This window comes from Rhinolophus sinicus, chromosome 16, assembly GCF_057876585.1.
Source record: "Rhinolophus sinicus isolate RSI-liver-muscle chromosome 16, RSI-T2T, whole genome shotgun sequence".
Classification (NCBI taxonomy): Eukaryota; Metazoa; Chordata; class Mammalia; order Chiroptera; family Rhinolophidae; genus Rhinolophus; species Rhinolophus sinicus.
In genome coordinates this window covers 188,677,639-188,705,272 of record NC_142516.1, presented here as the reverse complement: position 1 = coordinate 188,705,272, position 27,634 = coordinate 188,677,639, and the positions used below count along the sequence as shown (strand labels likewise).

Below are 27,634 nucleotides of genomic sequence, written 5' to 3'. Positions count from 1 at the left end.
TGTTTTGAAGTTTGTTTTGTTTGGTATAAGTATTGCTACCCCAGGTTTTTAGGGGTTTTTTTTATTGCCATTTGCGTGAAATATCTTTTTCCATCCCTTTACTTGTAGTCACACAGCAAACTCTTAACAGAGGTTAGCTCTGGGCGTGAGAACTGTAGCATTTGGATGCTTTGGTCTTCTGGAAACAAAAATCTCAACAGAAAGTAGTTTAAAGATTTTTTTTCCTGACATAGAAAGGACAAAGGAGGACACTTCCTGGTTTAGTCAGTCCAGTGACTTAGAAACATTATCTAGGATTCAGGCCTTTCCATCTTCACACTTGGCATTTTCAGCGTGTCCCATGCCCTCATTAATTCCATGTATCCTGTGTCAAAGTGACAGAGTCCAGCACATGAGAGAGGTGTTTTGCTTACTCATCAGTTATATGAGTGAGGAAAACCTGCTCCCAGCAGACTTATCCTGAGGTCCCATTGGCCAGGACTCGGGCCACCTCATACTTGACTCCCTCCTTGACAAGGGAAATGAGATCACCATGATTACCTTGGACCAATCTGCATCCTCCCCATAGGCTGGGACACATGGCCCTGCAGAGGGTAACACCCAAAAGAGACCGTGCTCTGCCCTTAAGGGAGACAAGACAGAATGGATTTGCGGAACAAACAGCTGTCTGCAGCATAGGACAGTTCACTTTTTACTTAGACCCGCCTGTGGTGTATCAGTTACCAATTACTTTTATAACTAACTTTTTAAATGTGTGATTATACCCACTTTAATAACATTCTTGGTTCCCGCTTCCATGCACCGTGGTCCGGTGACTCACTGAGTTCATGATTGTGCGGCTTTTTTGCAGCTCCACTCACCGTTTAGTCTGAGCAGACCTCTTCTACCTCAGTATCTTCATCTGCAGATTAAACGAATAACCTTTTTCCCCTGGAGTCATGTAAACATGTGTTACACATTCTCAAGTAAAATACTGGACGGAATCCGTAGAGTGAGGGGGGCTGCGCCTGCGTCTGTGAGCCCCGATGAAGTGCTGGGTGACTATGGAGGCGACAGCAAAAGCCCCTGCCCCTGAGAAGCACCCTTTGATGTCTTTCCCCACAGACCTCCCATCTAAGCCCCCGATGACTCCGAGCCTCTGCTCTCAGGTGTTCAGCTCTATCCTGGGGGGCGATAAGCTGGTCCTAACACTCAAAGTGGGGATGGCAGGGAGCCCTCAATAGCTGCCACAGGGAACTTGCCCTTAAGAAGCAGTCTTCACTAATCTGCCGTGAGTGGCACGTGTGTTTAGAATGACTGGACCTTCCCCTCCGTCCCATGGGGGAGCCAGACGACCACAACGTTATCGGAACAGAAAGGGACACGGTTGTACATCCCCGATGCTGAGCCATTCCCCACTGGCCAGACTGTCGCCATCGCCACCCCCGGACCTCACTGAACGCCCTGTGCACACACCGCTCCCCAGCCTGCTGTGCCCGGCGGCGCGGCCACAGGAACCGCTCTGCCTGCCGGGTCTTCCTTGGCCCGTTGCAACCGTGGCCTGCGGTTGGGTTGCTTCCCAGCCCTGTCACTCACGGCCACTCGCTGCCACCAGCCCTGACGCTGCTTCTCAGGGGCAGGGGCTTTTGCTGTCACCTCCACAGTCACCCAGCACTTCATCGGGGCTCACAGACGCAGGCTTACGTTCAGCATTTTGCTTGAGAATGTGGACCTAGTCGCAGGCCTAACTGTTGTTTTGCCTATACATTCTTTGCGTGGGGTTTGCTCACACGTTGCTTCAGAACATGTCAATTTTCATGTCATTATGTGCTCAGGACCCTCAGAATTCCAGTCACATCTGAGAACTGCAGCCTTGCCATTCGGTCTCTTCTTTTCCCGAAAAGGAAGCGAGCCTCACAGCCGACCTGCCCTAGATCCAGACGTGGTTCGGCGCCTAACCCTCCCTCTCTTCTTGCCCCACAGCTCTGCCGCCTGGAGCGCCGTTTGTCTGCGGGGAGGTACCAGGGAACCCTGTTTGCCGACCAGCCGGTGATGTTTCTCTCCCCAGCAAGCGACCCCCCCAGAGCCAAGCTGTGTGAGCTGGTCCGCCTGTGCGGGGGTCGGGTCACACACGTCCCTCGCCAGGCCAGCGTCTTCATCGGGCCCTCCCGAGGGAAGAGGAAGGCAACACTCAAGTACCTGTCGGAAAAGTGGATATTAGGTAGGAATCTGTACAGACAGCCGCGGGCTGTGCTGGGGACAAGGGCATGTCGCGAAGGCACTTGGCACTGCTGTAGCCGCTGGGCATCCGCTTAGCGCCCCTGTTTTGTGAGAGCACAGGATTGTCCAGGGGGAGCTCTTGCCCACGCGCCTTCCTGGGGACCTTGGTGGACCTCTCAGCGTCCAGGCCTCTGCCTTCACAGAATCCTGCTATTATCCCTCAGCAGCTGACGAAGACATGCCTGCTGTTTGCTGTCAGCCAAAGTACAGAGTTCACGGGACGAGGATATCCTCTTAGACCAGTCTACCCAGAGTGGCCCAGACCTTAAGGTGACAGGCCTGTCCACCTCTACCTCCCAGGCCCTCTATCCCCACCTCTCCTTGTCCCTCGTCTGTCGCCTGCTCATTGCGCAAGGACCTGTGGCTTTCCTAACATGAATGGAACGTGCGTGCCTGGCGTCCATTCAGCACAGAGCCATGTCAACCACATGACGAGTTTCTGGAGGGGAAGAGACGGTCCGAGATAAGCCCTGATTGCCAGGGGACTGATGTGGCGTCGGTGGGCTCCGTCTGTCACACGGGCTCTGGGCGACACGCAGGGGCCCCCCAGAGGAGTGGGCTCAGGGACCGTGAGGCAGGATCTGCGGATGGGCGGCGTTTGTGCTGTCACTGAGCCGCATGGTGGAAGGACCTTGGGGACAAACTGTCCTTCTTCCTGCTCTGAGTTATGATGGCTGTGCTGGTGTGCGGCGGTCGCCATGACAAAGTGCGAGAGGCACAAGTCCAGTGGCCGCAGGCTGAGGCCTCTCTCCTAGGCTTGCAGACGGCCTTCTTCTCCCTCCGTCCTCCGGTGCTCTTCCCTCTGTGCGCGGCTGTGTCCTAACCGCCTCTTCTTCAGAAGACATGTTGGATTACCTACGTCCCACTTCCGTGGCCTCAGTTTACATAATCAGCTTTCTAGAGGCCCTATCTCGAAATGCACTCACGTTCGCAGGTCCTGGGTGTTAGGACAGGTGGGCAGGAGCTCTCAGTTCATGCGCGAACTGTGAATTACTCCTTTCTGCACCTGGGGCCAAGAGCCTTCCCTGCCTTCCTGAGGCCTGAGGAGTGTGTGCTCTCTCCCTCCCTGCCACCCCTCTCTCCTCCTGTTTCCTTTTCAGTCTCCCTCTTGTTTGCTTCCCCTTGTCTCTAAATCCCAAATTTCTGGCTTTTCTCACCCCTTCCTAAACATTGTCCTGTAACAGATATGTACATACCACGTTTGTCCGAGTTATATGCACATACAGCTACAGACATTGTATGACTATCTTTTAAGTGATTGAAGGTTATCCTATGATATATTTTAAAAATATGGCGATAAAAAGTAATTTTTACTATCTGATGCAGAGTCACTTGTCTTTTGCCTGGAAACTAAAAAAAAAACAAACAAAAAAAAACAAAAACAAAAAACTGTGATTTTAGCTACAGTCCAACAAAAGCCAAAAGGCTGTTTACTCTTTTCTAAATGCCAAGACTATAACCTTCAAAACATCCTATGTTCCGAAACAGAGGTTCTTGTTTCATTTTTTAGAAAAATTCATGTATCAAAATGACACCAACTGGATACCAGAATTGTGCTTTGGAAAGAAAAAGTCTCCTTCAGCTAGCGGAACTGTGCGCACAGCTGATATCAGCAGGCCACATCAGCAGCCCGTCGCTCCGAGCTTGGGTACAGTGTGCTGTGCAGAGGGCCGAGCTGGGTCTGCACTCGTGTTGTTTCCAGGTTGGGGAGCTCTCAGCCCCTTCCTGTTGCTGTGCGTTTTGTACACAGATGGTGCAGTCGGCTCCCTGCCTGGTTCCTCTGGTTGTTTTGCCCTCGGCTCTCTTCCTGGTGGGTTTTAGGAGCCCAGGCTTTCATTTTCACAAGGCCCTTTGGAATGCTTTGAGTTTCAGAGCTGGAGCTATGGACCCGAGCCTCTGTTGCTTTCCTTTCCCATAATCCATGTCCTGTTTCTGATTTGTCATTGATTACACCATCTGTGTGTGCCCTCGGCAGCTTCCGGGCATTGTGTGTCCTGCAGCCCTTGGCTCCCAGTTGGAGAGAGGCTCGTCATCAGAGGAGCCCCCTGCCTCGGCAGCCATGGCCCCGTCTGCACTGGGTCCTCTGCCGCCTGCTCACGTGGGGTTTAGAGCCTGTATTGTTCAAGCATTTATTGGTTTATACTCATCTCTCTCTGCATTGACTTAAACATAATTGCTCCAGCTGTGTGAAAAATAGAGGTTTCATGTTTCTGTATGTACTCACATGCACAGACCTACAGGACACACGGTCAGAGCATGGCGTGTCGTCCCCACCCAGGCCCTGCCGCTCACTGCTTCTCCGGAGATAATTCCCCGACTCTTCTGGACCTCATTTACTCCATCCGTAAACAGTGAGAATGCAGTGACCAAAGGAGGTGACCCAAGAGCGCGCAGAATGTCGTCCATTCCAGTGGGCACTACGCACATCCACTGGGTGACAGAATACTCCACTGACACGCAGAGTGGCCGTCCCCACCTTTTGACAAAGCATAGGTTGTCTTTTGAGGACCTTTCTCCTTCCCATTAGCTTCCATTACAAGCACTTTTAGAGAATATGTTTATTCTCAAAATGTTGGGAAATTCATTTTAGGAATAAAACCATTCCTGAAACCATGTTAAAGCACCAATTTAAAAGAAAAAGAGTTACTTTGTGACAAATTATGAAAAGCAATACTGAGAATCTGTAAATAAAATATGTTCTAACTGGAATATCAGCTGCTGTGTGAGGCAGAGTCACTCAGACTCAGAGCAATGTGGACAAAGTTGTTAAAAGTCTTAAAAGTAGCTCATCCTGTCCGCTTTCAGATTTTTGCTTCACCTTCCACAGTAAAGATACCACGTTTTTCAGCACCGTCATATTTATTCCTATATTTTATGGGGTCTCTGTGTTTGCAGACATAACAAGTCACAAGGGATGGACAAGCAGCAGTGTCCCGTTAGCTGCTGGAGACCTCTGAGAAGCCGTGTTTTATTTTTGCAGAGGTAAAAACACGGACACCACCAAAAAAAAGTATGACCTCTAACATCTTAGCACTCTAATCCGTCAGGCCTTTTTATCCCTTCACTGTATGTTAGAAAACAATGACCCAACGTTTATGAATGTTTTAAAAAACTAGTAAATGATTATTCTAGTTCTTAGCAAGTCTTCTAACCTTCAGCTCTTTCTTTGGGAGACACATAGCTCTGGGGTGACCACCTAGCACCCCACCAGCTTGCCCTCCTGGCTGCCGCCCCTGCTGCCGGCACATTGTGGTGTGGATGTATGAAATCTCCACACAGGGTTCAGCATGTGACGTGTAAGCCACGTTTTCCTCGTGTGCTCCGTGCAGAATCGCCTACATGCCAGCTGCCGTATCACCAGGCTGCTGGAGCCGTCATGGTTGTGTCCCTCTGGATTCCCCAGAGTCTGTTTTCCCTGAAACACCAGTACACTTAGGCCAAGATTCTCGATGAATCATTCAACCAGAAGGAGAAATGGGGATTTTTTTTAGAGAAAAACACTTATCGGCCCCTGAATGTGCATGAAAATAAACTGAATGTGCATGAAAATACACAGGAAAACAAAAATTAAATTCCCGGCACCAGGATGTGAGATGTTACCTTTACCTGATACTGGTAATACATAGTATATTTGAAAGCATTTTCCAGTAACTTTGTTTCCCCCAGCACGCCCACTGGAATATCTGGAATGTAATTCCCATTTTGCATATCAGGAAAACTATACCCTGGGGTCTGCAGTAACGTGGCTGCCCGGGGCGGGGGGCTGTGGGCCCCCTACGTTCATCACATTGTGACTTTCTGTGCTGTAATCATTTCTGGTCACCCTTCTGTCCCTGGTTGGTGTTATCACTGAGGTTGGTTTGGCCTTTCTCAGAAGACAGATTTCCATTCTCGGGCGCCCTTTCATTGTCTGGGCTCTGTTCAAGTGATAAGACATACATTTTATGCTATTGTGGGAACAGAGTGTAATATTCTCAACATTGTTGCCAAAAAACTTGAGCCTCAGCCTGATTTCCTTGTAACTTATAAAAAGCATTTGGTTTGAATGTCTCCCCATGTCGATGTTTTCAGGAAAAGATTACTGATAGCACGGGGCCTTTTCCGTGCTCGCGTAGATTATTAGATCATTGTTTCCCTGGGTGGCTGGCCTCAGAACTAGGAGAGAAAAATGCACGCTCTTCAGTGAGGAAGTTTGTTACAGCAGGGCCACTCGGGGGCCTCGGACCCAAGGGTCTCGCGACTGAACAGATAACGTCAGGTTCTCCCACTTGGCTGAGTCCTCATTTTCCTCACACAGATAAGGGACCAGTCACAGCGCGGTGAGCCGGTGGCCGGGGTTGGAAAGTGGAGGGAAAGGAGAAGAGGGAGGCAGGGCTGCGGCCACCCTCCTGAGAACACCCTCATTCCACTCTCATCGGCCGGCTGCCGAGGCTTCCCCGCCCCGGAGCTCGGTGGCTGGGTGGTGAAGGGGCCATTTCAGACAGAGCGATGAATTGTTCTGTTCCGAGCTGTTGTCAAAACAGATGGAATCTACCAGGATAGCAATGAGGACTAAAACTGATTCGTGCAATTTTATCATTGCAACGTCGCGTGTGTTTAGGCTTTTTCAAAACTACATCATTGGTGTTGATTTTCTCTTAAATTAACTGCTGGCTGCTAGCACAGGTGTTTTTGTTGTTGTTGTTGTTCTTTTTTGTTTTTTAGCACTAGCCTTGGGAAGATATGGAAAGAGTGTGCTCAGAAAGTGGATTTCTAAGCTTTCCCTATATTGTACTCGTGGGCCCTAGATGGTTATCGTTGAAATTTCCTAACCTGTCTCTCTTGGCTCCCCGTTGTTAAATGTACATCAACTGAACTGCCGTCACCAGATATAAACATTACTGACAGTGTAAAGGTTAGAAAGCGTTTTGCAGGCAAGCAAACTGGAAAATAGAAGACCTTTCTGTGTACCGACCAGCCGACGCATGGTCCTCAAGCCTCACTTAAAAAATAAAAACTAGCCTACAACAATCAGCTGCAATTCAGCTCAGACTGAGGGATACTGTAAACGCGTTAGTATTTTATGTCCATCACCAGAAATGTAATCATCAGTGGGGGGAATCAGACTGGCCCCTTGGATGCCTTGCTAGCATTTGGTTCTGCCAGGTTCACAAGACTGCCTTGCGTGGGGGTGAGCGTTTAACAGCAGCCCCATCTCCCAGGGCCTGGGGGTTCACAGACAGAAGAGACTCTTCAGACCTCAGCCTCCTAATGGGACATTGCCAGCAATTTTAGGCTGACCTTGCTATTGACCTAGTATATCAACGCTATGGGTTATGCCTAACATCTTCTTGTGTCTGTGGAGTATGTTTAACTTTACTTCTTTTGTTTTTGTAGCATGTTAGGCAGTTAATATTGAACATCATAGAACCTAAAATGATAGAGCTTGTGTGATGGACAGAATTGTGTCCCTTTCCCCCTGCTCCCCACCCCCCGGAATTCATATGTCAAAGCCCAGATCCCCAGGACACTTGAGACGGGCTCTTTAAAGAGGAGGTTAGGGATATGTGGCATCACTGAGGGCAGGGCCCTAATCCAACAGGACTACTGGTGTCCTTCTAAGAAGAGGAAGTGACACCGGGGACGGTGCACAGAGGAAAGGCCATATGCGGATGCAGGGAGAAGGCGACCGTCTGCAAGCCGAGGAGAGAAACCAACCCTGACGACACCTTGGTCTCGGGCTTCCAGCCTCCAGTCTTGTGAGAAAATACAGCTGTTTCCTAAGCCCCCGCTCTGTGGTATTCTGAGGAAACTGAGGGAACTGAATTTACTGACCAGAGCCACATGGTGAATTAAACACCCCGAGTTCCTCGCTGCTGGATTCTTAGTTCAGAGCCTGCTTTGTAGAAAGGAAGCACTTACGCCACCCACCCTGCGAGAGCGGAACTTCGTTTGGGCACCTTCTCACGGGAGGGGTTCTCAAGCTGCACGCCACAGAAACTCATGTCCCAAGTGGACCGGACTGAGGGGTCCCACCTCGAAGGAAAGTAACAGGCAGACTTTCCCAACTTGCAGGAGGAGAAAATGGTAGTTGGATTACATAATCATTTTATTTACTTAATCAGTTTTTCTTAAACTTTGACACTTGAATGAATAGATAGCAATACAGGAATCCTGAAGAATAGAGGAGGAAAGAAACAATAAAGATAGTATCAAATATTAACAGAATGGAAGGGAAAAGGAGACTTTTTGAGAGGAAAAAAGGAGTTCTTTGGGGGAAAAGAATTTCTAGTCAAAATCCTAACAATATTGAAAAAAAGAGTAAGAAAAAAGGCTCCAGTGAACAATGCGAAGAATAAAATTGGGGCTACAACTACAGATACAATAAAGATATTTAAAAACCATAAGACAGGATGATGAATAACTTTTTATCAATAAATTTGAAAGTAGGGAAGGTGGATAATTTCCAGAAAAATATTACCAAAATTGACTCAAGCAATAGACAATCTAAACAATTTCAACCATTTAAAAAGTTGAATTGTAATCAAAAGTATGCTTGTCACCATCCATCAAAAGACACCTGCGCAGAGTGACATCAGCAAATTGGCAGACTGGGAAGTTCCAACTGTCATCTCCCACAGAGACATAAAAAAAAAAAAAAATCAAACAAAAGTTGTCCGAACCAACTTTGTAGGAGCCTGGAAAACACCAACCAAAGGTTTACACCAACCAGACAAATGGCCAATCAAGCAAAGCCATGTTCACGGCTGTAGAAAAGTTTTGTGTATTGACTCACACTTGGCAGTCTTGGTTTCCCAGTTTTCCTCCTTGAACACAGACCTTATTTGTTCTTATCTGCCCGGGAGATACTGGAAAGACGGACCCACTCGTCTCTGACTGGAAAAACTTGGAACACATGCAGGGAAAAGGTGGGCATGGCTCTTAAAGCCACAGGTAGGCAACATAAGTAAAATTAGATAAATTGGACTACAGCAAAATGTACAACTTCCATGCATCCAAGGACACAATCAGCCAAGTGAAAAAGCAACCTATGGAGTGGGACAAAAGTTTGCAAGTCCTAGGGCTTAGTATCTGAAAACTATAAAGAACTCCTACAACTCAACAACAACAAAAATACCTGATTGGAAAATGGGCAAAGGACTTGATGTGTTTCCGAAGAAGACATACAAATGACCGACAGCACACGAAAAGATGTTCACTAATCGGGAATAAAAAGGTCATCACTAATCAGGGAAATATAAATCGACCTTAGACCCACTATTTGGCTACTATGAAAAAAAAAAAAAAGAAAAAAAACAGAAAATAACACCTGTTGGTAAGGCTGTGGAGAAATTGGAATCTTGTGCACTGTTGGTAGGAATGTAAAATGGTGCAGCCACTATGGAAAACAGTTTGGAGGATCCTCAAAAAATGAAAACTAGAACTACCATATGACCCAGCAATTCCACTTCTGGGTATTTATCCAAAAGAATTGAAAGCAGGGACGTGAACAAGTATTTGTACCCACATGTTCAGTACAGCGTTGTTCACAAAAGCCAAAAGGTGGAAGCAACCAAACGTCCATTGACGGATGAATAGATAAACAAAATGTGGTGTGTGTGCACAATGGAATATTATTCAGCCATCAAAAGGAATGCTATTCTGATACATGCATCAACGTAGATGAACCTTGAAAACATTGCAGTAAGTGAAATCAGCCACTCACAAAAGGACAAATAGTGTATGATTCCACTTATATGAGTTGCCTAAAACAGACAGATTCATAGAGACAGAAATGGGAACGGAGGTTACCAGGCCGAGGAGCTAAGACCCAAATGATGACCAGAAGGATGGGCTTGTGTAGATCGAAGGCACTGACCTTCCAGGCACAGGAGACAGTCAGGGCCAAGGGTGAGCAGTGAGGAGAAACAGGAAGTCCAGAGTGGCTGAAACCCAGTGAGAGGGGCCAGAGTGACAGGAGGTGAAGCCACAGAAGCAGCGAGCGACTGGCCCCCTCCAGGCCTCAGACAATGGGAAGAAGTGGTTTTGTCCCAAGAATGAGTGCAAGGCCCCCAAGGATCGTAAGTGGAGGAAACGGCTCTGCTTCTTGTAAGTGTCCCAGGCGCTGGGGACCCTCATTCTACAGAGAGTAGAGGTGGTCCTTTGGCTGCCTGGCTCTGGAGTCTCTCCCAGCCCTGAGTCTTAGCTGATTCTAATGAGCTGAGACGACGCTCCCAGTGGGGTCCTCACCTGCACACGGTACCGTGAGCCAGCGTTGGCTGTTGCAGTTGGGGGTTTTGTTCAATGACGTGACTTGCCCGTTGCACTATAAAAAACCAGTGTGGCAGCGTGTTGGTTGCAGTCCTAACCAGAAGACCACGTAGCAGCGTGGCCAGTAAACCTTAACTTGTGCATAAATGTGTGCCAAGACCTGCTCCACAGCCTTGTTAAAAACAAACAAAACAAAACCTTTTTTTTTTCAGTTCAAATTCTGTGGGAGCTGCTCATGTACTATCTGCCTCTTTCCGCTGGCTGGGACTGGCACGGCTCTAACATCTGTCCTCTGGTCACATTTTATGGGGTGTTTGAGGATTATTCACATGATGTGACATTGGAATTTGGGGATGTGGCTGTCTTCGGATGCCAGATGAACTTGGACGGAAATCATCTTCCATGTGTGTGTATTTACAGTTGGGAACGTGGGGCCGTGAGGGGCTCCCCGGTCGTGGCTGTGCTGGCTGCCAGCCATGACTCTGCAGCCACGCTCGTCCCTGACTCCCAGTCTGCTGAGCACATGCGTGCTCACACACCGCGTGGAGCTCAGCCCACTGCTCCCCCGTCCGTGCTCTGAGCACACAGGTGAGGTGCGAGGGCCGGCACGGACCTCGCTGTGAGGTTATGTTCAGGCTTGTTTGATGTTATCTACGCGGAAAACCTGATCCTTCTCCAGTCAACGTTTTCCCCACCACAGTGAGTGAGTGACTGAGTGAGTGAGTGAGTGAGTGAGTGAGTGAGTGAGTGAGTGAGTGAGTGAATGAACTAACGAAGGAATGAACAGATAGATGGGTGCATGGATATATGGAGTGACACTTAATTTCATGCTCAAGGAATGCAAACAGTAGAGAACTACGTCGAGTCCCAACGTCATACTGCCGTTCCTCAAAGTAACTACAGCGAAGAGGGAAGTGTGTCTTACATAAATAAGTGTACATAAACACGTCTCGTTTGAGGGTTTGCTTCTCATAAATGGAGGATCTCCCGTTGTTCCCTGAGTTTTTATTGAAGTGTGTCTCGGAATCCTTGTCTTTTTAACCATTGGCGCTACTGTAACTAATTGACACAGTCTTTATCATTAGACTCCTGGCGCTGGTTCTACCGTTTCTACTGTGATAAACTGTATCTGTGCAGATTCCAACTGGGGCAATTTGAATTCAATTTTAAGAGATTGTGCTCAATCCCAGGTGTGTTTCTGTAAAATAGATTCATAGAAGTGGAACTACTGTACCCTAGGGTATGTGTGCTTTAAATTCTGATATGCACAGCTGCTGCCATTTTCCCACACCCTCACCAGTACGGACGTTATCCACATTTTTAATATTTGGTGATCTGATCACTTGTTAATTTGTACTTCCCTAATTACTAAGTACGAACATTGTAGAGGGATTTATATTTCGGGAATTGCCTGTCCTGTCCCTTGCCTATTTTTAAATTGGGATACTTAAATGCTTTTTCACATTCTTTTACAACAGTATTTCTAGTATCAACTCTAATCTTGTTATAAATGTAAAATTTTCTCAATCTGTCTCTTATCTCTCACTTTGCCTTTGGGGTTTTCCATGTTATAGAGGCTTTACGTTTTGATTATTATTATTCTTTGTGGAATCAAATACATCTGTTCCTCCAGGACACCTAAATTTGGTGTTCACTTAGGAAGGTTTTCCCTGTGCCCTGAGCTTTAAACATGGACTCCCCTCTCTCCTATTAATACTTGCATAGTTTTGTTAATATGTAGAGCTTTAATCCAGCTTAAGTTATGTACTGTGTGCATTGAAGGGACCATGCCATCTGCTTCACCACATGTCTTCTGCACTGGCTTTTACGCCCGGAGTCATCTCTTATTTCCCCTGTGAGCATGGGCGGGTCTGGGCGCTGTTCTCTCCCATTGATCTATTTATCTGTTCTGTGCGAATACGTACTGTTTGACTACTGTAATGATACAGGATGTTTTGGTATCTGATATGTCACTGTCTCTCTCATATTCCTTTTTCTCAAAGTTGTCTTCCGTGCATTTTTTTTCTTGCATATAAACTTCAGAATAAGCCTCTCAATTTTTTTAAGAAACATCTGGAATTTTAGTATTGTATTAGGCTTTTAGATTAATTAGGGAAAAGCATCATCCTTTTTGCAGCCTTTTCTGGCTTTCAAAAATGACATCCTGTCAGAAATCTAAATGTCAAAATTGAATTCACAGAATTTTTCCAATCTGGAAGGAAATATGGCTGGATTACTCTATAACCGGGTGTGGAAAAAGGCTTTCTACCAATAATTCAAAATCCAGATGCAATAAAAGATTGACATAATTTGAATACATAAATAAATTAAAAGTTTTTCATGGCAGAAATTTGCATAAGAAAAATTAAAAGGCCAGTGACAGAGAAAATGTGTACAACGCTTACCACATATAAAGGACTAATACTAACATGTAAGTCATGATAACCTACTTCACTGTGTCATGGAGAGAATTACGTTGTATGCACAGTATTAATAATAATTTCTAACCTTCTATTGCATGTATTATTACACTTATGTAGGATATATAACATATACACAACAAATATTAGCGTCCTGCCTTCTGAACACAGCTCTCCAGCTCAGACCTGTGTGGAAGGACATTTGCGTTGGGAAGGTTACAGTTAATTCTGGGACTCCGTCTTGAGCTGTCACTAAGAGGAGCCTTTTCCCCCCATACTCATTGAATATACCATTTTCTTCTTCTTTGTGGCTTACACCCATCATAGCTTTCCATCTTCAACACCCATCATCATGACTTCTTAAGGTCCCTCAAATAGAGTTTGTCCATCCCTCTGGGTAATAGTCATCATCAATAAGCTTAATGTAATTCGTAAGTCAGTGCCGACCGTTTACTGCATTTCTCCTTCTTTCTAACAGTAGAGGCAGGATTGGGAGCAGTAAACTTTCTGGTGTTAAGGAAAGAATAAAGGGTTTGCTTTCAGCCCAAGCGGCAGGGCACACCTATGCCGTCCTGTTCACCCGCACCTGTAGCTTTTCCTGGACTGGGCGGCTCCTTGTGACTTGCCCAGAATACTCGTTTCAAACTCACAGGACTTTAAAGCTCAGCAATCCAGCCTCTTCAGCTGAGCTATGAAGACCCGCATTCTAGGGAGTGTGCTTACCTACTTGGTATCCTTTACAAAATACTCAGCGCGGCAGGTAAAGTACACGGCCTAGGATGCATGGTCGGTGTCGCAACTAAAACGTACGTATGTGCTGTTGATGCCCTGCCTTGTACTGGAACGCACTTACGGCAGCTGGTGGAGCTTGGAGTTCAGGCGGCCTTGCCGTCCTGACAGAGTGTCCTGCTGTGGCGCAAATGCCCTCCGTGTGCCGTATCTAACAGGACGTGTGGCAGCTGAGCATTTGAGATGTGGCCAGTGTGACTGAGGAACTGACTTCCTTATTTCATTGTATGTTATTTTATTTTAAACAGCCACGTGTGGACATATGCACAGTGCAGCTCTACACCATTTAAGATTTTAAAAGATGATGTTGTGTGGATATAAAAAGGTGATTAATTTCCTGTGAGGCCGGCCATTACAAATGTCAAACTGCTTTCTCTTTCTCTAGATTCAGTCACTCAGCACAAGGTCTGTGCCCCTGAGAACTACCTGTTACAGCAATGACGGAGATGCCACTCAAGCAGCCCCAAAGTTCTCTTTGGACATTCAAGTGACAAACTTGTGAAGAGAAGGAACTGACCCAGACAGGATGCCTCTTTATATCATCATATGTTCGCCTGAGTGTTGTGGGTTTTATGTAACGAAAGCTCTTTGTGTGCCTTTCTGATGACGGAACACGTGGTTCAGACATTCGCTGACTCACACTGTCAGGGCCTTTTCTGTATAATGCCTGTCTTCATGTCTTGGTAATGATTGTAATCAAAAGGTCACAGAACCTTCATCATTCACTTGTTAAATAAAGAGGGAGAATTAATTTCAGTCGTTTTATTCCTGAGAAAAACCAAAGAACCCCCTAAGCTTCTTGGTTAGACTCTAAGATCTTTATCCCGTGTCATGTGCTCGGTCAGAAGGACGCTGATCTGTTATTGAGGATACTTTCTATGTACCTGAGATTCCTCACACAGTGACTGATGAGGAGCGTTGTGTGGTGTAATTGGTGCCACGGAGCAGCCTTCCTTCTCCAAGCTGAGTGTATGGTGGGGACAGCACCCCCACAAGAAGTGTCAGCATCCACTGTGCACATGGATGCTAGCTGTCCCCTGGAGGAAACCGCCGTGGGACTGAATCACACACATGCCTGTCCATCATGCTAAATCCTGAAGAGTTGGAAGGTGCCACTAAGATGCCGTCACACTACTGTCCACTCTCCACGTTGTGACTAATCTCAGCTGTGATTCCTACCTCAAATTTCAGTCTCTCAGCTAGTATAATGGATCCACCTCTACAATAAACCTTTAAGAAAAGAGGTAGCAGTACACATGGAAATAATGAAGGGTGTTCTCTTGGTTTAAAAATAATGTGCAACACAAATAATGCCCTCACAGTGCCCAGGCCACAACAACAGCCGGACCTCAGGCCCTTCCTGTCATGTGACACACGCTCATTCACTGTAGTCCCCAAGCAGCCCGGGCCTGGCCACTGCGAAGCTCAGGGACTCCATCAGAGCTCCCACGACACCAACAATTCCTGAGGAGACTGACCAAAACTGTGCTGAGTCATGCTGGGGACAAACCACAAAGAACTTCCCATCTCCCATCCATACATCTGCCGCCGAGTGCCACCAAGCATCTGTCCACTCTGCATCCTCGGGGCTGAGGTCTGGGCCGTGCAGCTGGCCTGCCAGTGGCCACGCCAGATTCTCTTTCTGAAAGCGAACATTTGATGAGGACACTGATTTGTGCCAAACAACACGCTGAGCATTTTATACGTGGGACCTCGCTGAATCCTCCCAGTAACCCTAAAAGTTACTACAGGCCTGCAGTTCCTTATGCAAAACACAAAGGGCCAAAAGTGTTTCAGAAGCCGGTTGTTTTTTAATTTTCAAAGGTATGTGACTTTGACCATTTCTAATAACATTGTATTGAAAATTCTATGCAGAGAAGATGGCAAGAAGAAATTAAAGGCATACCGATTAGAAATGAAGAAGTAACACTGTTCTCAGATCGCTTGATACTATATGTAAAAATTATAAGGCACCAAAGAAAACATTAGAATAAGCAACTTTAGCAAGATTACAGGGTACAAAATCAATATAGCAAGCTAAGTTAATTGTATTTCTATATACTATCAATAAACAATTTGAAAATGAAATTAAGAATACAATTCCATTTACAATGGCATCTAAAAATAAGCTACATAGGAATAAATTTAACAAAAATATGAGGCCTGCATACTGAAACCTACCAAACATTGCTGAGAGAAATTAAAGATCTAAATAAACAGAGAAATATACCAAGTTCATGTTTTAGAAGACGGTATTGATACGATGACAATTCTCCTCAAGTTGATCTATAGATTCAATGTAATCCTCAAGGGATACATCATCCAGACAGAAAACCAATACAAAAAATCCACCTCAAATGACACATTTGTAGAGATGGACTTAACATTTACAGAACATCCTTTCCAAAAGCAGCAGAAAATGCATTCTTCTCCAGCAAACATGGAACATTCTCCAGGTTAGATCATATGTTAGGCCGCAAAACAAGCCTTAATAACTTTAGGAAGATTGAAGTTATATCAAGTATCTTTTCCAACCACAACAGTATGAAACACGGAATCATCAGAACATCCGTATCTTCAATCCCAGTCATTAATCTTAAGAAAATGTTCTTTAGAAAGAAAAGTGACAAGTACCTAAAGATGCTCATTGCAGCATTATTCATATTGAAAAGTACATAACTGGGAACAATCAAATGTCCAATAGTATGGAAGTAATTTAGCAGGTTATTACACATGAGTCTGAGGAAATACCAGGCAGCGTTACAAATTATAATCATGAAGACTGACACAGTGTAGGAAATTTTTATATGAAGTAAAAAGATACAAAATTATATTTATACTGCAGTCAGAACCATACAAAATTACGCACAGTTAGCGAAACTATAGGAAGGTGACATAGAGTCATGATCTGAGTGGGTGGGGCAGCTGGACCATGATTAATGTTTGTATTTGATTTTGTTTGTGTTACAATGTTTTATGGTAATGTTACTAATATTTTTGTAAAGAAAAATTCAGGCACCTACCTCTTCAAAACCAATTGCAATCAAAGCCTTATTTGCATAGCGGTTTGCATGCTGAATTTTGGTGATCTGTTTCTTTGCGTACATGTCAGTCCAAGTTTCTTTTGCTGAGTTATGTAATCACCCGAAGCCTCAGTTTCCTCATCTCTAAAATGGCGGTGTTAACACCTCCTCAGAAGCCCTCGGGGTCAGGTTGCTCTGCTCATAAAGTTCTTTGCAAACTGAAAATGAAGATCCAGTCAACCTGTCATCCCTCTGCTGCCTGCTCGCAGCCCGGTCATTCTTCCCTTCTTCACATCTCTCTGTTCTCTATTTCTCCACATCCAACTCAATTCCTTGGCCTTCTCATCCACCATCCCTCCCCCCATTTCTCCCTTCCTTTCTGGAGGTCAGAATGGGTTTCATAGGCTTCACATCAAGGTGTGGGCATCCTGCCCAGACTGCAGCGGGGATTCCTTGCCTTGCCTTTCCCAGCTCCTGGAGGCACCTGCCTGCCTTGGCAGTGGGTGCTCCCCCACCTGTAAAGCCAGCAGCATCACAGGCTGTCACATCTCTTCCTTCTGACACCGACTGTGCTGTTCCCTCTTCCCCACGTCAGGACCCTTGTGATGACATTGATTACCTTGGGCCCACCCAGAAGATCCAGGATAATCTCTTTATTTTAACACCAGCTGAGTAGCAACCTTTCCATCTGCGCCCTTGGTCCCCTCTCACCATGTAAGGTGACATAGTCACAGGCCAGGGGCCATTCTTTTGCCTACGTCACTGCCACCTTTTTCCTTACACTAAATCTAAGATGGACTTACTGGTCACCCGTCTCAGTGGCACCCAGCCCTGGAACCCTGAACAAGGCATTTGGATTTTTACAGCTGCAGTGCCTTCAACTGGCAATAGTGTTAGAGAAAAAAATAAGTATGTATTCATGACATTTGCTACAGCAGGCTTTCTTCAAGGGGCGCCCGTAGGTGTGGGGACCACTGCAACGAGGTCTTGCAGTGGGGGAGAGATGGGGCTCAACTCCAAACTCAGCCTGGGGAGCTGGAATTTATAGTGAAGGAGCGGGGGGGGGGGGGCCCGTGGATGGAAAATCACTAAGAGGAACCATCAGGGGTGAGGGGGGTTCTGGCTACCCTGACCCAGCAGGATTCCTGCGGAAGGCGGGCCAGGTGCCCCGACCTCACCTGAGGATGCTGGGGTCACATACAGGAGATGATTCGCGTCAAGGGTGGGACTCTGGGTCAACTGACGTCAGGATTCTTGCTAAAACTGGATTTTACAGGAAGGTACACAGATGGGCGTAAGGTTCAGGAGAGTGACTAAGCGAAGAATCTTTGTCACTGGTCACAATAATACATGTGTGATGCCTCAGAGCACTACCTACAGGTCAGGCGAGATGAGAGAGCCTTTCTGCAGGAGCCGGGTGGCAAGTGCAGCCGGTCTGCATTATCGGGGAGCGTGTCTACCCCAGCACGTGCATCTAGCAACTGAGAGGAACTCGCAGTGCAGGTTACGGGACACATGCAAACGGGCTTTGCTCCAAACCGTCGAAACAACAAAGAGAGAGAAAGACACTTTTTACTTACAATTCTTTCGTGTGTTTAGTCATTATTTAACTTTATGGACCATAATGTAAGGCCAAAATGTACGAGGTGTAATCAAACAATCCGGTGAATGTTTAAATTTAAAAAAATGTATTACAGTAAAGACATTGCCATGAATTGCCCTCAAAATACTCCCCCTCACTTCAGTCACACCTATCCCATCATTCTTGCCACTTTCTGAAGCAGTTCTGGAAGTCCTCTTTCCTGAGTGTCTTTAGTTGTGCTGTCATGGCTGCCTCCATGTCCTGAATCATTTTGACTTTGGGGAAGAGCCAGAAGTCGATCGGTACCAGATCCAGTGAATAAGGTGGATGCGGACACACCGTAATGTTTTTATTTGATAGAGATTGCCTTATACCAGAAGCGATGTGTGACACATAGCATTATGATAGAGGCTGAGGTAAAGATACTCATGAAAGAGGAACTTCCAGAGCTGCTTCAGGAAGTGGCAAGGATGATGGGATAAGTGTGTTCGAAGCAAGGGGGAGTATTTTGAAGGGGATTAATGGCAATGTGTCTTTTACTGTAATGATTTTCTATTTAAACATTTACCGTATACTTTAACCACACCTCATATATTTTAAAGTGATCTGTGGTAGTAATGAAACATTCACATCCCTTGTTCTCAATATTGCTTCATCTTTAAATATACTGAAAATTATAGAATCTATTTTTTGTGCCAGAAAAACAAATGATCGCCTTTGTCCCCAAATATTTGAGCAGTTAACTGAGATAATTACTAAAGTCAGTGAGCTGGAGCTAAAGAAGCACAGGCAAAGATTCTTCAGGCTAATCTAGTATTTGGTTTGCTGTACGTTCCCAGTTTCTGCGTTACTGTTTTCCCAAAGCCCTGGGACCTACCAAGTCCCAAGCTCCACCTTGAACTCTGAGATACTGGCCCCAGTCATCTTTATTAATCTGGTTTCAATTTTTTTTAATGTTTGGATTTACAGTTTATCTGTGGGAACGCATAGTTTTCCATCTTGAATATTCCAAAGAAGACTGACTGAAAAATGTTTTGTATCCCCTCCTGCAAGCCAGCAGATGAAATCTCAGCCAAAACTAGGGAGAGGAGTTGCCGGGAGGAAACCCATCCTGGGGCTCACCCAGCATCGTCCTTCTGTCTGTCCGTCCATCAACGTGGACGCAGGAATGAGGCACATTAGCTGCAGTTCTGTCAGCTTGTCAGGGGCCCGGGGTTCGTGGGAGAGGCAGAGAGACCTGCCAGACCCAAGGCTTGGCACGAAGAGCCAGCTGTCAGCCAGAGAATGTCCTCAGCCAGTGACATGGAACCCGCTCATTAAGTTATCAGGGATTGGTCAGAGAAAAGGGAGAGACTCTTTGTCCTGAGTGCACAGAGCTGCTGACGGCAGAGGGCAGGGAGGGGGCTGGGACTCAGGATGTCACAAGTTTCGTTCCAAGAACAGAACTGGGGACATTATGTGGGGATGGGACCGGTGGCACAGTAGGAGGCAGAAAGCTCAAGGCGGCCTCGCTTAGGAGGGTGATGAAAGCCTGTCACCTCATCTCTGGCCGCAGAGGTGGCCCTCCGGTGCGGTCAGAGCCTGACAGAGGAATTCAGTTATTTTGAACTCTGGCATTTTGCTCTTCTTGAGCAGTTCCCACCCTACCACCCCTTCCTTCTATGATTTATTGGATTCTGGGGCCACCTTATAAAATCCTTTGAGCCCAAATTAGACTTTGACGGGTGACATATCTGGGCTCCAGGGGTTAAGGGCTCACTTCCTGTGCTGAAGGAACAAAGGAGTTGGGTAAAATGTTCCCTATGGTCCTCAGTTTTGATGGCCCCAAGTGCAGTTAGCCTGTCGCCAAAAGCAAAGGGATACTATTTTATGATGTGGGAATCTCCCTGCTCTTGTTCCAGGCAAGGATTTTGCGGCTTCATCCACTTGCAGGCTATCTACACCTGCCCTTCCCCACCTCGCATCACAGTGTGTCCCCACTGTGCGTTCCCAACCACCATCCACCTTCTAGCGCACATCCGAACATGAGGAGCCCAAATTCAGAGACATGTTTGAGAACCTGTCTACATCAGACATACCGTGTTTCCCCGAAAATAAGACCTAGCCGGACAATCAGCTAAAACCGGGTCTTATGTAAGACCAGATCTTATGTTAATTTTTGCTCCAAAAGACGCATTAGAGCTGATTGTCTGGCTAGGTCTTATTTTCGGGGAACACGGTAGATGGTACCGGCTCCAGGGACCAGAGATAACGGCAGAGCAGCTGCCCTCAGAGCCCGACAGCCTTGAAGGGAGTCAGGTTGGAAAACAAAGTGCACCGCGTGTGATGAGCTCAACAGAGTCGGGAGAAAGTGACAACTCAGAGGAAGTGGGGATTAGTTCTGCAGGGAAAGGGACTGGGTGTAAGAAATGCGTCCAGAAGAAACTGACACGGCTATGTTTTAGGCCGAGGCACTCACAGAGGGGAACACACAGCAAGGAAGGGGCGTGGAGGAGTGGGGGTGCCGCTGGGCTCCAGGCAGTCTGGAGCTTTGAGTGACAGGGGCCAGTAAGAGGAAATGCGACAGAAGAGCCCAGGCCAGACGTGAGCATCAGCTGGTTCCGAGAGGCTCCTGTAACCAGTGTGGGACATGCCCACGGACATGGAAGGAGGAGCTGGGCTTGGCGGCTATGGAGGAAAGGCAGTTGCTAGAAGCTGCTGATGGAGCGGCTGTGCAGGTTAAGCAAGAAGACCGAGCCGAGTGAGGGGGAGTCTCTGGACGCAGGTATCTGGTGTTAGAAGTCTCAGGAAGAGCGCCGCGTCAGCAGGGATGGATCCATACCCACAAGGGGAAACCGTCCCAGAGCGCTTTAGCCGTCAAAGGGTATGCAGTCCGGCGAATAGAAAGAAGCCACGTTCTTGTTGCCGAAGACGTTTGTCAGAAAGACATGCCACATATTCTAAAAAGTAGTCGTCAGGTTTCTAAACCTAGCCATTGGTGTGACCCAAGCAAGTAAGTAAGTGGCTTCCATTCTCAGCAAGACGATGAGCAAGCTAAGGGACATCCGAAAATGCAGAATGAAATATGGAGCATTTCCTTTTGAACGATGATAAACCCACAAACTCTCGGGCTGGAAATAGAGTGGAGAGGTGGGTCGATACGAGGCTGGGAAGACCCCATTGACCTAGAGCCTCATGCGTGTGCATAGGGGTGAGCGGTAAGGGAGAGCTGGGGTGGAGAGCACCTCTGATAAGCCTGGGGCCGGGGAGGCTTGTGCTGCCAGGAACGGGGAAAGGATGACTTCCCCATAAAGCCAAACAACAAGGGAGTCTGTCTTTATCAGCAGCATCCTTAGGCCCCTGGAAGAAGCAGCACATATCTTCCGGGAAGAATGTCCCTGAACCTGGGCTTCTGGTAATACTCGCAGAGAAAGCAATCATGACCGTAAGTTTGAAGGCACACACAGACTTCCTAATAAACCATCATGACCATCCTTAGAAAAAGCAAACAACAGGACCAGACCAACCAACGTCAGATACTGAATCATCAGACGTAGATTATAAAACAAGAATGTTCAGCATGTTAAAAGAAAGACATAAAGACAAGAAAAAGGGGAAGAAATGCCCCAAAATGATCAGAAAAAGAACCAAAAAGAACTTAAAAACTATTTTTTTAACAGTGTTTAAATCTTTCTGAATCCCCACCTAAAAATAGATGTCTCAGATAGCAAAACCAAACCAAGGTATCCTCATGAATTCTAAAATACAAGCAGTGGGGACAAGTCACCATCAGCCACAGGAGCTGTGTGGCACCAGTGTCCACACAGGAGGAAGGGGGAGGAGGTGAGGAGGCAGCAGCCGATGACCTGAGAACAGTAGAATCCATGAGTTCATTTTAGAAAGCAGAGCAGGGCCAATTTGAGAGCAGCACCTAGTTTTCTCTGTCCAATAATAGCATGTTTCCCCGAAAATAAGACCTAACTGAAAAATAAGCCCTAGCATGATTTTTCAGGATGACATCCCCTGAACATAAGCGCTAATGTGTCTTTTGGAGCAAAAATTAATATAAGATCCGGTCTTATTTTGGGGGAAACACAGTAGCATGTGAGTGCCAGGAACTCACTATGAGAGAGATGGAAGCTTCCTGAATCAGTCTGTATCCTATGACTTCTCAAAGCTGACCCACCTGAGTCCTTTGTAGGCTAAGCTCCCACACCGAGGAGAAATTGCTGGGAGTGGAACCAAAATTGATCACGACAGGTGCGACAGAGATGAAAAAAGAGAGGGTCAAGGTAGGGGCTGGCAGATGTCTTCTGTAAAGAGCCAGACAGGAAATATCTTAGGCTCCGAAGACCAGTCTCTGCTGCAGCTACTCAGCTGTGAAGTTATAGCGCAAAAGCAGCCGGAGACAGCGTGTGAATGAATGCATGAGACTGCGTCCCAATAAAACTTTATTTACAGACACTGAAATAGAAACATCCTGTAATTTTCATGTATCACACCATATTCCCCTTTTCTTTTTGTTTCTGTTTTGCTGTTCCAACCATTTAAAAGTGTAAAAACCATTCTTAACTCACAGGACATCCAAAAACTGACGGTGAGCCAGATTTAGTTTTCCAAGCCCTGGTGTCAGTCAAAGTAGGCTAGAGGAAAATACAGAAGAAAGTTGAGATGCTCAACGTCACCAGTCATCAGGGAAATGCAAATCAAAGCCACAATGACATATCACCTCACACCTGTTAAGACGGCTTTTACCAAAAAGATGAGAGAGAAGTGTTGGCCAGGATGTGGAGAAAAGGAAACCGTCTTATAGCGTGCCGTTGGTGGGAATGTAAATTGGTGCAGCCATTATGAAAAACACTATGGAGGTTCTTCAAAAACTTACCAATTGAGCTACCATATAGGTTGACAATTACAAATCCAGTGAAATTAACTTCTACAAATGAGGCGAAATTAGGGGACTTTCAGATGGACAGAAATTGAGAATGTTTATCAGCAAAAAATGTCGGTAAAGTCACATATAAAGGATGTACTTCAGGAAAAATGGGACAATCCCAGAAAGTCTGAATTGAAACATCTGGTAAGTGAACAAAATGGTAAGCATATGGAAGAACTTAAACACACGGATACACATTAAGTGCATAATAGTAGTGACACAATCTGTGAGGTTAAAAACAGAAATTGGAAAACACTTAAAATGTGTGTCCCAGTAGTATGTGAGCTGGACGCAGTGGCCAGTGGAGGTAAAGCACCCTAAGATACTTGTGTGACTCAGGACGGTAAAATTCATCAACTTCAGACTGTGAAGTGTGTATAAAATTTTCAAAGGTAACTACTAAAGGAATAGAAATAGACAACTATCTTTCAATCCTGTGAAGAGTAATAAAGAAATGTGAGAGCAGACAAAAAGCTATGGCTGCGAATTGCTTTGAGCAGAGAAAGTTTAGAATCAGATACACACATGAGCTCCAAGAAACACTCCTGTGTCTCTTCTCGAGGCTTAAGCTAACAAAAAGGGTTATAGTGTGAGCACGTGTGCTTTTCCTACACGGTGTCCTCAGTCCTGCACCCTAGCTTTACCCCAGCGATTGTCAGAGAAATGGGGACGCCTCTGTGCCTTGTGCACCAGAAGGCACCATACAGATCAAATGGGGAAACCAAAGATGCAAGGAAAGACTTGCTCTCCTCTTCCATCTCCTTCTCCCTGCATTGGAAGAAAGGTAAAACCTGGAACAAGAAGACTGGACCAATCTGAAGAAGGGGGAGGCTGATGGAGACAGGACCCCAGCTTACTGACCGTCTTCCGCCTCCACCCAGCGACACGACCTACAAGGAAGTGTCCCGTCAGAAGCACCAAGTCGGCACCCTTCTCCAGTCACCCATCATGTCCCTTCAAGCCTCCTCCCACCACCATTCCCAGGCTGCCCTATAGTGTTCTCTGGGGCTTCAAGTTGTCACCCGACTCAGGTCAAACCATAATGCCCAGATGTCTGTCCCCAAATCAGAACTTGCGTTCTGCGACCATCTTCATCAAGTAACTCACAGCAAGGCCAAAAAGTCAACTGCTTTTGAAGAGAGTGACAACATAGAGGCAAGGGCTCACATCCTAGAACACTACAGAAGGAATGGCTGCTGCGGAGGGTAAGTCACTTACTGAGGTCACGCACTCCGGAGTGGCCGAAGGGAGATTCAGATTCCATCTGGCTAATTCCAAAACCTGTCTTCTTTCCAAACATTTCCAGAAGACTGGATATGTGAGAGAACGCCTTCCTTAAGGATGGGAGGCTCTTTGTGTATCAGTTACTTTGGTTCTCATGCTTTGCCTCCATTCCCGCCGTCCCCAGTGAAATAACTGCGTGGGATTTGTATTGCAGCCACATTCGACGCCCGGGCACCCAGGGGAACCTCTTTAACGGGAATTACTGGCCGGGGGACGCAGGCTGGCACGATCCCAGTTCACGAGCGTGCCAGCCCTGAGTGGCCGCCGCACTGCTGTGCGAGCTCCGTTTGGAGCACCTAACTTGACACGCTGGCCATCAGGTGCCGATTAAGCTGTAGTGACTGATAACAGCTTCAGAGAAGGAAAACAGGCCGGTTGAAGTCACTTCAATACACTTAGTTGTTACCATGTGAATGCTGTCAAAGCAAAATGCTAGTTTTGAGATTATTTAGATTAGAATTAACTGATCATATAATGCTACCTCCGCCAAACAAGATAAATGATCCCTTGCAGAGCAAAACAACACACAATCTAAGTAGAATGGCTGTGTGCGTCTCAGGAAACGGGGATCCTCAAAGTCGTAAGTACAGTACTGCCTCCCCCCCCCCATAAAAAGCAGACGAGAAAAGTTAAAATCATGTAAAGAATTAATATCCCACATAACTTGAATCATGTTAATACAGTAAAACTAAGCTGTGGGGATTTGGAGCAGGAAGTGGGTTTCAGAATGTTGCTTAGATTCACGACTGGAACACTACAGCCTACTAAGAAATATGTCACATTATTTACTGCTTTCACATTCAGTAAACCTTCAGCTCAGCGTGATATTCAGAGACAGGCATGTCATAGTTCTTGGAACTCCCTGGTCGCTATGGTTAACCAGAAACCCTTTTTGACTTCGATCCTGTTTGAAAAGAATCTTCCAAAAACCTTTTCTGTTTTCTTGTCCTAGTAAAAAGTACAATGTACTCACCAGAAAAGCTTCAGTCCAGAGCCTCAGTTACTGAACCATGCTACGCTTGTGGAAAGTCTAAGCGATTGGGCTGGATTTGTAACAACCCTGGAAAAGAGCCTGTTGCTTGTTTGATGGATGTCTGATAGGAATACTCTTCTGAGTCAACATGTGGGAAGTCAAGCCAAGGGGCCTACTGGAAGCTCCGCCTGACTTCCAGCCCAACAAATAAAGGTCCCCTCCAGTTTCCTGGTTTCATCAAACATGAAGCAGCAATTTGACATGGAGGTTTCAAAATGTAGATGCAATCCTTGCATCCGAGAAGCACACGGACGAGGATAAACAAATAGCTATAACTGAGTCTGTCACAGAGGTGTCTTCAAGGTACAGTGAGGACAGGTGTTAAATCGGCTTAGGGCGGTGGCGGTGGGGGAGAGCAAGAGGGAAGATGGCACTTCAGCTGGCCTTGAAAAACGTCTGAGATTTCTGCACAGAGGGAAGATGGTGGGCGGCCATTCTGGAAGAAGGAAACAGCATTGCTAAAGGCATGCAGATGTCACTACACGTGTGGCACTTGGAGGAAGTAGTGATTTTTCCATCTGTACAGACTGGAGTGTTTGGTTTGAGATGCAGAGAGTGTGGTTATGATGCCAGAAATGGAGACTGGAACAAGTTAGTGAAAGGCTGGGTACTTCATGCTAACACAGTTTGTCTTAATTTAGTGAGCACTGGAAAACCACCAAAAGTTTCTGAACAGAAAACCGGTGTTCAGGGAAGGTCATAGTAGGAGTGAGGTGGAGTGATGGCTGTGTGGGGCGAGACTGGAGGCAAACGGGCCTGTGAGGCTATTGCAGGAAACTGTTGAAAGATTCTGAGTGTCTGGGCTGGGCAGAGAGCAAGGACGGAGAGGGTGGCAGAGTCTGTGAGAGTTTTTCAGGTAGGGCCCAAAGGACCAGTTGATTGCCTGATTTAGAGTAGGGCTTCTAAGTGGACGGAGGGACAGTTCACTTCTTTTAGCTGGGGAGGAGAGAAGGATGATGAGGCTTAGGAGAGAGAATGTGTCTGGACAGTACTAAATAACACAAGTGTTCAACATTAAACATGTTGGTTTGCAAATAGACACAGACAGACCACAAAACCCATTCGCCACAACCAGCTGAGAAGTCTGAATATGTGCTGTGCTGCTTGTATTTCAGGCCTCAGTTCCCCCACGACCTCAGGGCTCCCCTGGAGTTTGCCCAAGCAGAACCCCATGAAACAACGGATTTGTGGCTCCGACTGATTTCCCAGTGGAGGCTCAACAAGGAATCTTTTCTGATTCTATGAAAAAATATGGTGGCTGAGTTACCGTATTCTGTTTGGTGGGTGTCATCTTTCTCTCTCTGTTCTCCTGTGCTGACCACGTGCAATTCCTCAAGGCCTCCACCTACACCGCCTCCAACCGCGTTCCTGTCTATGATGCCTGTGTGAACACAAGAAGATTTCATGTGCCGTGCAAATCATCCCTCCGTGCAAGCTAAGAGTTCAATCCCAGCTCTATGCCAGGCTTCCGCGATCACTACCAATGACCGTATAGCTCTGCCAGGTTGCTTCCTGCCTCAACAACAAACAAACAAAAAGGAGCCACTTTCTTGTCTGAGCCCATGAAAGAGTTTTATCACAAAGATTTAAGCGCCATGTATAATCAATTCCCCATGTAAAACTGGGAGGATAGTTTCATGATGGCTTTGGCTGTACTGTTAAATCACTTTGGTCTGAGGTACAGTAAGCAGTGTGATTCCTTCAAAGGTTCTGCCAAAGCAGCCATGGGGGTAGAACACATGAAAAATCAACCCAGCGCGAAACAAGATTTGTTGGGATATGGAATACACATGAGGCCAGGGACAGAAAGAAGTGAGGTGGTGGAATCATTTGTTTTGTCATGATTCTAGTGCCGTGGATTTCCACCCTGGCTGTGGATTAGAGTCACCTGAGGAGATTATTTTCCCCCCACAAAAAAAACTGTGCCTGGGCCCCAGTCCCAGAGGTTCATTAGGGTCCCCCATGTGCACTTCATTTTTCTGGTGTCTTATTCATGACACAGGAAAACTAATGACCTTTCAGGAAAATCTGAAAATGGTCACAAATGTGCACTCATTTAGCTCACATGGAATACCCAGA

The 27,634-nt window shown here is 46.4% G+C and overlaps 1 protein-coding gene across 8 annotated transcripts in view; it reads left to right on the top strand.

The window, feature by feature from the left end:
* The window catches only part of MCPH1 (microcephalin 1), a 256,430-nt gene that overhangs the window by 200,961 nt on the left and 27,835 nt on the right, over positions 1–27,634 (top strand). For 4 of the 8 annotated variants that reach the window (XM_088793043.1, XM_074329290.2, XM_074329291.2 and 1 more), the window contains one exon: positions 1,963–2,200. In XM_088793043.1, the coding sequence (XP_088649169.1) occupies positions 1,963–2,200 (238 nt within the window). Of the gene's footprint in view, positions 1–1,962; positions 2,201–14,103; positions 14,470–27,634 lie in introns of those variants that run through there. The other 4 variants (XM_019717760.3, XM_019717759.3, XM_019717761.3 and 1 more) reach the window with 2 other exon arrangements.